General features: G+C 27.5%; 1 protein-coding gene across 1 annotated transcript; it reads left to right on the forward strand.

Annotated features, from left to right (window-relative positions):
* The first annotated feature begins 446 nt into the window (after positions 1-446).
* Positions 447-5,145, forward strand: LOC124813292 (uncharacterized). The gene is made up of 10 exons (XM_065809079.1): positions 447-1,507; positions 1,647-1,939; positions 2,105-2,317; positions 2,431-2,670; positions 2,823-2,899; positions 3,048-3,253; positions 3,359-3,688; positions 3,825-3,983; positions 4,392-4,584; positions 4,761-5,145. Exons 1-10 carry the CDS (start codon positions 629-631, stop codon positions 5,066-5,068), a joined length of 2,898 nt encoding a protein of 965 aa, XP_065665151.1. The 5' UTR covers positions 447-628; the 3' UTR covers positions 5,069-5,145.
* Positions 5,146-9,486: the final 4,341 nt, after the last annotated feature.

Below are 9,486 nucleotides of genomic sequence, written 5' to 3' on the forward strand. Positions count from 1 at the left end.
CTTATCTTATTGAAATGAGACTTGAAAATATATTTGAATTCAATATAGTGTTTTAAAAGCGGGGTAGTGCTAAGACAAATAACGTCTTCTTTTTGTTCCAGTCATGTAATTATCAATTGTATTAGGAGAGAACGGGGGCACCATTATACACTTTTCACGGTGATTCAATACTTATGAAAGCTTGGGATTTTATTATGCGCATGCGTCTGTTACAAATACTCTGTTATCTAATTTTATATTTTGCGTGTTCAATTTGTATATCATAATTCAACCTTGTTTTCTGTTTTTAAAGACAATATTTTAATGGTTGCTAATATTTTGACTCATAAAATGAAATTTTACGTAAATGAGTTAGTTTAAGCATAAAATCAATGTGAAAAATATATTTAAACATCCACTTTAATTAATTAACTTTTAACTGGAATATTACCTAAACTAACACTTTACATAGTCTATGTCATAGATGCTAATTATTGACGAAATAAAATTTTTATGGTATTTGGGTTAGTTTTTAATAAAAATATTGTTAATCGTCTCTCAAAAAATTTTAGTTTCTATAACCGATCATTTTTTTATGAAATATATTTTCATTTTTTAGTCAAGAGGTTTTTATAAAATCTTCATTTTGATGATGGCTGAAAAACATCAACAAAAATTACTGAGAGTATGCAGAATTTGTGGAAATTTGACTGGAAAAGACTCTATAAAAACCATCAGTAGGCGTGATAGAATTTATAATATTTTTAAAATAAATATTGCTGAAGATTGTTTAGATGTTCATCCAGCACAAATGTGTTTGAAATGCAATGCAACTATGGTGAATTATGAAAACCGAGGTAATAAAACTTTCAATGTTATACCAAAAATTTGGTTAAAATGTCAAGCAAATGAGTGTAATTGTGTATTTGGTAAAGCTGGTCGAAAACCAAAGCCAAATGTAGGAAGACCAGGAGCATTTAAAAGATGGACGCAAATAAACCTTAATCTGTTTCTAAAATCCTTACCCTTACCTTTGAACCAAGATCAGTATTCTGAATTAAATCTTGAGCTTAATCCTCATTTAACATTATGTATTTGTAAAGTTTGTGAAAAAATAATGCATCAACCAGTTATGATTAAAGATTGTCAGCATTCTTTTTGTAGCCGATGCATTGCATTGCTTATTAAAGGTAAACTAGAAAATGAAGCAAAATGTCCTATATGTTCAACCTGTATCATGGTTAATAACCTTTGCAGTTCTGTGCATGTATCAGAAATGATAAAACATTCATATATAGCATGCAAATTTTGTGAAAAAAAAATTCTTTTTAAAGACAAATATGAATGTCATGATTGCCAAAACGATCATTTAAAGAGAGAGCATAGTACAATCATTGATGATTTCTATAAAGTCAATAAATCAAGTGATATCTCTCGAAATATTGAAGCTGCAGTCGTGCAGGTCATTAAGCACAAACTTGAGCATTCGAAAACAACTACAATAGAATTTCCATCTGGTGGGCCAAGAGTAAGTATTCAAAAAAAAATTAAATTCGTTATGCAAAATTTTAAGGAAAAAATGAATTAGTCTAAAGTTTAAAATAAACATAATAATATAGATTATTGTTATGATATTTTTAATGTATAAATATATACTTTTTTTAAAGCCTCTTTGCTTAACTGTAACACCTAAAGCTTACAAGGAAAGTGCATCATGCAGTACAAGTACGCTTAAAAAAAGAAACAGACTTCTAATGGAGGAGGTTAGTCATCAGATTGGAATTTCTAAAGATTCACAAGTAATGCAAACTGCAGTTATGCTAAAATCATTTGATTATAATCAAAAGAGAAAAATTTTGGAAAATGCTAACGTTGGAGTTGTTGAATTTTCTGCAGAAGAATTGGTTGCTTTTAAAGCTGATGTGGGGATACCATGGAATAAACTAAAAACAATGTCTAGGTAAAATATTTTTTCAATTAGTTAAAGAAATTTCAATTATTAAAAAAGTTTACACATAAATGTATGTAAAGATGTGTTAAAGTGAATTTTTAATAATGTCTTATTAATGCTTTTATAATAAAAAAAATTAATTTGAGGAAAAAGTTTACTTACAAAATATTGTAGATGGTTGAATTCAAGAAATGTCCAGACTGCTTCTAACAGTAAACAAAGAGTTGTTGCAAATACCTGGGCAGGTAATGATCTTATTGTGTTGGATGAGAATTTTACATTTCAAAATGAAAATAATAAGTCTACTCTTGAAATCAAACATGCTCCCTGGGCATACATAGAAAATCTACCTTCAAATATTGAAAACCGGCTAAATGTTCTTCAAAGGTATAAAGTTTAATATATTTGCAAAGGTTATAAAGTTTAATATATTTTTTACTTAAACATATAAAGAGTTGAAGCTATTATTCTTTTTTTATTGTTTTTTTTTTAATTTTAAGTTTCAGGTTAATAAAACAAAATGGAATAAAGTGTGATGAAATCCACATAAAAATTGGTGGAGATTATGGAGGTGGTTCATTTAAAATGAGTTATCAAATAGTTAACCAAGATCAACCAAACTCAAAATCAAATAGTATTGTGTTCAGCACATTTGAAGCCAAAGACTATCGAACTAACCTTATAGTAGGACTGTCTCGTTACACATTGCAAGTTGATGAGATACAAAACATGATATGGCAGTAAGTTATAATGCCAATGATAAAAGCAATTATAGTTTATACAAAATTATAATCTTTTTATTTATTTAAATTGTTATTTTTTTATGCTTCTCTAAATATTAATAACTGATAATTAACAATTCAATTGTTATTTATCAGTTATTAATATTTAGAAATTGCAATGTTCGTGTCTTTATGTTTGGTGATTATGATTTTCTTTGCAGCGTATATGGAGTTACAGGAGCTATTGGTAAGTTTGCTCTGCTTTTATTACACTTATACAAAAAACCATTTTTTTTAGAAAGTAAATAAATCTTATCAAGAAAACTTAAGGACTTTAAAAACATTAAAAATCAATGAAAACCTTACTATACTGATACCATTTCTGTTATGCATAGGTCGGCATTGCTGTCTTTTTTGTGACATCACCAAAAAAGATGTCCAACTAGCTCCATTATGTAGAGAGCATGTTGTTTCACAAAGGTCTTTAAACTCCTTAAACAATGACTTTCATCGTTTTCAAAGTAATGGAGGAAATTTGAAAAATGCTAAATTATTCAACAATGTGATCAATGAAACTTTATTTAATATTCCTCTAGACCAGGTAATATAATTTAGCACTTCTGTTTTTTAATCTTTTTAGTACTCTTTGTTGGTTCAATCATGAGTTTAGTATTGGTAGTCTAATAAACCTTTGAAATTTTGTTAGGTTGCTGTACCTGCTTTACATATATCTTTGGGTACCTATTTAAAGTTTTTCAACATGTTTGAAGACGAATGCCACTTAATAGATATAAAGCTTGCTGGAGAACTTGCTTTAAAGAATAATATAATTGGTAAAGCTGATTTTGACAAATATGTTAACATGCATGTTCAATCCAATTTTGTAAAATGTGTTATTGAAGACTGTGACAATAAAATTGCACTTCTACAAGACACAATTTCTCTAAAGGTTATATGTGAGCCAGATAAAACAGAAGAAATTAGGAACATATATACACCAAGAATAGTTTACTATGATTTAATAAAAAACGACAAGGTATTTATTATTATGAAACTATGTTTTCAAAAATGTTTAATTAAGTTTAAAATGAAATTTTTGTTAAATAAAAATGTTATTAAAAATTTATATATGTATGCTTATATTTTAAAACTTTAAATATATATTTTTCTAGATAAAAGAATTAAGTTCATTAAATGAAGCAAACGTACTTGATAAAACTTCAGGTCCCTGCATTCAGCAACTTGATGAAGTGTTGAAGGCTAATAAAGTAGAAAGACAGGCTTATCATGGAAAATGCTTTGTTGGAAACCATGTTCACATAATGCTTAAGGTTTTTATTTAATAGTATATATTATTTATATTTTTATGTGTTTTTTTATTAGGAACAGTTGTTCTGAAAAGCAGCAATTGAAAAACATTAGGTCACTGGGAAAAATCCTAAAGTGGCTTTCGAATTGTTCATATAAAACCTTTAATTTTTTTCTAATTTTTTGTTTTGAACTACCCGATCCTCGCAAATTAGAGGGATTAGAGACACCCCTGCTTATTACATCCACTACAATTAAGCAGAAAAAGTAAATTGGTTATTGCAAGAAAAAAACTAATGCTTGTCGACAAAAACAAAAGTTATTAGAATTGATCAAAAATCCGCAGAAATCAGTTTAATCTCATGCAAAAGTGTTTTTTTTGTTGTTGTAAAATATTGAAAAATTATTTAATTTTATAAATATTTTTTTAGCCTCAGCCATTGTTAGATTTGTGCAATTCCATTCCAAAACTAATCTCAACTCTTGGTTTTATTGGCACCGATATTCATTTATTATCTGTTAAAGTGAGCCAGAATTTTAGGCAGTTATTTCATTATTATTCAAAATGTCATAAGCTCATGAACAGTTCGCAATCTTTTCAAGAGAATGATATTCAAGAATTAGGTAGGTTTTCTTTTTAAGCAGATTGATGATTGAGTTTAACACATTTTTGAGCTTATTGAAAAGTAAATTTTGCAAACGAGCATGATTGTCTTGATTGCTTTTAGGTAGATATTTGATTAGTATATTTAAAGGAAGTTGTGTAAAAGATTTTCAGTACTCAAATTATTTAATTTTAGACTTAGCAATCCGTACGCTTATGGAGTATTATCGGTTGACTTGGCCAAGTGCATCTGTAACTCCAAAGATGCATTTGCTTGAATCCCATGTAATTCAATTTATTCAGAAATGGGGATTAGGCATTGGCGTTTATGGGGAACAAGGCGGCGAAAGTTTACATGCCGAATTTAACAACCTTAATCGTTTGTTTTGGCATATGAAAGGCTGTAGTCGTTTAAAAAGCACGCTGAAAGAACATTATCTCAGAAACCATCCGAAAGCTAAAGCTATGAAACCAGAAATAAAAAAAAGAAAAAAAAATGTTTAGATCTTAAATTTTATTGTATACAAATTTGTATTGAAAATCCAATCTTTTAAAAAAAAGGTTTTCTAAGGAGTATATAATTCAGAAATGTATTATTATTTAAAAATAATAATAATGGCTCCCTATTCTGCACCATTACCGAAAACTAAAAAAAAATAATTGTACTTTAAGTTTTATAGTATGGAAGTATATATTGATATAAATAATACTGCTGTTGAAAATTTCCCGGATTTATAATCAAATAGTTTATAAGGTAGCATTGTGCATAAGAAATGTATTATCAGTAGAAACTACCGTAGAACCCCTTAAATTCAGACCCTGGATAAGTCGAACCCCTTAAATTCAGACCTGGATAAGTCAGATATTTAATTTCCTTTGAACATTCTATAAATACTGAGAGCTTCGTTTAAGGACATTCGCTAAGTCGGACTATTATCTATTATCGAACTTCATCTATTTCCCTTGAGAGTCCGACTTAACAAGGTTCGTATTTATATTTGTGTTTAAAAGTTATCGGAGGGACATTTTTTAGTTTTTTAATGAAAAATTACAATAGAAAAATGTTGCATGAAGTTTAAGTATTTTTAAATCAATATTTTCTATGCATTACAACACTAAGTCTTGCATATTTATAGTTTAATTAATACGTTACACAATTAAACGTAAATTTTCTAGTTAATATCTTGAATATCATAAATCTTATAAGTTGTTACTCAATAAAATATGACATTATCTATGTCTACAAGTTAAGGGCAAACATTAGAATTTCCATAACTGTGGAATCTCTTACACATTTTAAAGTAAATGATTACAAGTGTTATCTCATAAATTATAAATACATGTATCTCTTAACATGTTTATAATTACTTAGTTAGAATTGAATAATACAACACCAGACTTTGTACAATTTTAGGTTTTTATAGTGGTAAGAAATTTTTTCAGAACGCACAAAAAGGTATAGAATATATACATAGCTTGCCGTAAAATCATTTTATTTTAGTTAAAAAAATGATCGGTTAAAACAGAGCATACAGATTTTTTTTGCTTTTATTACAGAATTTGAATCAATTAAACTTTTTGGCCAAAAAATTTTCAAACAAAAGATATTCTATAGGTTGTATGACAGATGTTTAGTTTTTAAACTTAAAAAACCTTTAATTTTGAACTGAGATATTTTCTTTGTTTACAAACATTCTCATTTATTTTCACGATTTAGGTTAAACACTTAAGGATATAAAATTCCAAAAATTTGTTGTGCTTACTTATTCATGTGAAATTTGTACCTCATTAATAACAAATAAAAAAACAAATTTTCATTATTTGCCGAAAAATCTAATCGCCATTTTTTTTTGTAACTTTATCAAACGTAACTTATGCGCATGCTCACAATAAAATAACAGGCTTAAATCGCCGTGTTTTGGTTTTTGCTTTGTAACAATTTTTTTTAAAACGCCCTTTTTTTAGGCAATTTGTTTCTATTGTTGAATAAATTTATACCTACAAAATTAAATTTATAAATAACCAAAATATAACAGGTTAAACTTGTGAGACAATTTGGAATAACATTAACAATTTGTTTCAAGGTACTCCACCCATGGGGTACCTTGATAGACACTTTGAGCATCATCAAAAAAGTAAATAAAAGGTATCAAACGTAGAGAAAAGACTTGACATTTTTACTTGAAAATTAAACAAGTTAATAATTATAACCTAAATAATGCATCCAAAGGTCTAAATAATATTTTAAAAGACTAGATAGTATATCGTTTTAAACGTCATTCTTAAGCGTGAATAAATAATGGCTTTGTATTGAAATTGGATCTCCTAATATTGTATTTACATAAATCTCTTAACAATTGGCTATAAATATTAAAAGATTTTTAGAATTGTTTATGACACAATGAAGTATTACAGATTTAGGCCTATGTTTCCCTCTCCCCTCCTTCCCCACACAAATATTGCATCTTGTTACATACTTGCTAATAGAAAACAATCGCTTTTTTTTTAATGATTTTGTTTAATGTAGTAAAGAGCCTAATATTTGTACTTTATAAAATAATGTTACTTACCAATAGACGCATTGAAAACTTTAAAACTTATGAACTTTAAAAACTAATAAACTACTTTTTTTATCAAAAAACACAAATTTCGATCCTTCGTAGGCCTAATGATGTCAAATAATGTCCCAAGTATCATAGCGCCCTACTCTCCCCTATTCGAAATTGTATATATTTTTTACTGACAAAACATAAGCAATAAAAAAATAGTACAATTATACAGGACTAAATTGATACAAATTTTAAAATCATTTAATTTATTATTTATCTGTACAAGAAATTTTGGTTTAAGCCTAAAAATACATTCTGTTTACAACCTAAACTTTTCATGTTTATTTATTTGATATGTTGAAAAGACGATGAGTAGGAAATCTGTTCTAACTAACTGACTGTTCTAACTAACTGACTGTTCTAACTAACTGATTAAAAAAGTTATTTTCAAAATACTAAACAACAGTTAAAAACGTTGCTTAGCCTGCTTCTCAACCATTGTTTAAATGCTTTCTTATGTCAGCACAAGAGAAACACAACAAAAATACTTAGCTGGAATGCTCAAATAGACAAAGCTGAAGCTTTGCTGGTTGCTTAAATAGACAATGCTGAAGCTAAAAGTGTTGCTAAATCTGCAATCCCAAGCCAGATATCTTTTCCTTCAAGGTTGTCTATTTGAGAGATAATTGGTTTAACTTAAGCAACCTTAAAGATTACGGAGGAAATTTTTGGTCTCTTTATTAATTCTCAGAATTATTTCTAAATTAATTATAATTTCATAGAATTATTTTTTATAAATTATCATTTATCATAACTTTACTATAATATATCATAACTTTACTATTTCATTAAAACTAATTAGCAAACAGTCATTTTTTACAGAATCTTATATTTTAAAAAGATTTAGCATTTGTTTATATGTATAAAACTTTTAACAATTCTAAAAAAAAAAAAAAAAATATTTCAGTTTGTATATTTCTGACTCTAAGTTCCTGAACTCAAATTTAAAAACAAGTTTTAATTTTTTTTGAAATATATATCTAATATTATATTATATCTAATATAATACAAACTTTATGTCAGAAATACACAAACTAAATTTTTTTAACTAGATTTATTAAAAGTTTTATATTTAGGAATAAAAAATAAATTTTTTTAAAATACAAGCTTCCGATAATTAAATTTAAAATATAAGATTTTAAATTTAAGATTTTGCCCATTGGCACATCTATTTGGAACAACGTTAAACAATGTTGTTGGTTAGGTTGTATTAACGTTGTATTAATGTTAAAAATAAAAGGATGGACAACAATTTTTCAACGTCAACCAACGATATGATTTTAATGTAAAAATAAAAAGACAAGCCGGATTTAAACCCGGCCACAAACTTCAATTTAATTTTCGCTTTCCACTATGGTACACAATCATATTTATACATAATCATATGTATATATTAAAAAAATGATTGATGTGTTGTTTGTTTGCAAACAATAATGTATTATACTTAAAACAATAATGTACTATACTAGTATGTACATTATACTATTATACTATATATTATACTATACTAGTATGTACATAGTATAAAAATATATTAAATAAAAAGACTGTATTAAACTAAAAAGTAAGTGTTTATTAAATTTATTCATGAATAAATTATTTTAATTTATGACATTTGGTACAGCAACTGCAACTTTGATGATTTTTAAAATTGAACAGATTCAAATATTGAAATGAAAAAAATTGCGAGAGGAACTTATTTGAAATGGCAAAACTACTGTCTTGTTTCGAAAAATGACAAGTTTCACGTTGAATGCACATTGTGTCCTGACGGTGCGAAGGAAAAGTTCATCAAGCGAACAGACTGAAATACAAAACAAATTCACGCTCATTTATGGAAGTTCCATCAATATTGCTACTTTTGCGGATAAATCCGAAAAATCAACGCATCATCAACCTCGCTCAAAAAGGATTGACTCGTTTTTTATTGTGAAACTAACATTGACTGACGAAATTGTTACTAAGCTAGCATCTAATATTGGACTTAATTTCAACCAAATTGCGAATCCATTGATGCAAAAGCTGATTGAAAATTACACAAAGGTTGAAGCTCCCAAAAATGTCGAGAGAGTTTGTCAGACAATTTATAGCTTATCAGCGTATGCGAGGGACAAAGTGATGAAGGAATATATGAAGTGATGAAGGAAGATACAGTGAGTGACATGTTAGCACGTAATCTCAGAGTTATTGCTTAGTTTAGAAACAAACGAAGAAGAAGATGAAGACGAAAATAAAGCTGAAGCAAATTCTGATGAATAAAACGTGAAAGATAAGGAAGCATTTGAGTACGATCCTGCAATGCCTAAACACTAA

Source organism: Hydra vulgaris, chromosome 11 (genome assembly GCF_038396675.1).
Source record: "Hydra vulgaris chromosome 11, alternate assembly HydraT2T_AEP".
In the NCBI taxonomy this organism is placed as follows: domain Eukaryota; kingdom Metazoa; phylum Cnidaria; class Hydrozoa; order Anthoathecata; family Hydridae; genus Hydra; species Hydra vulgaris.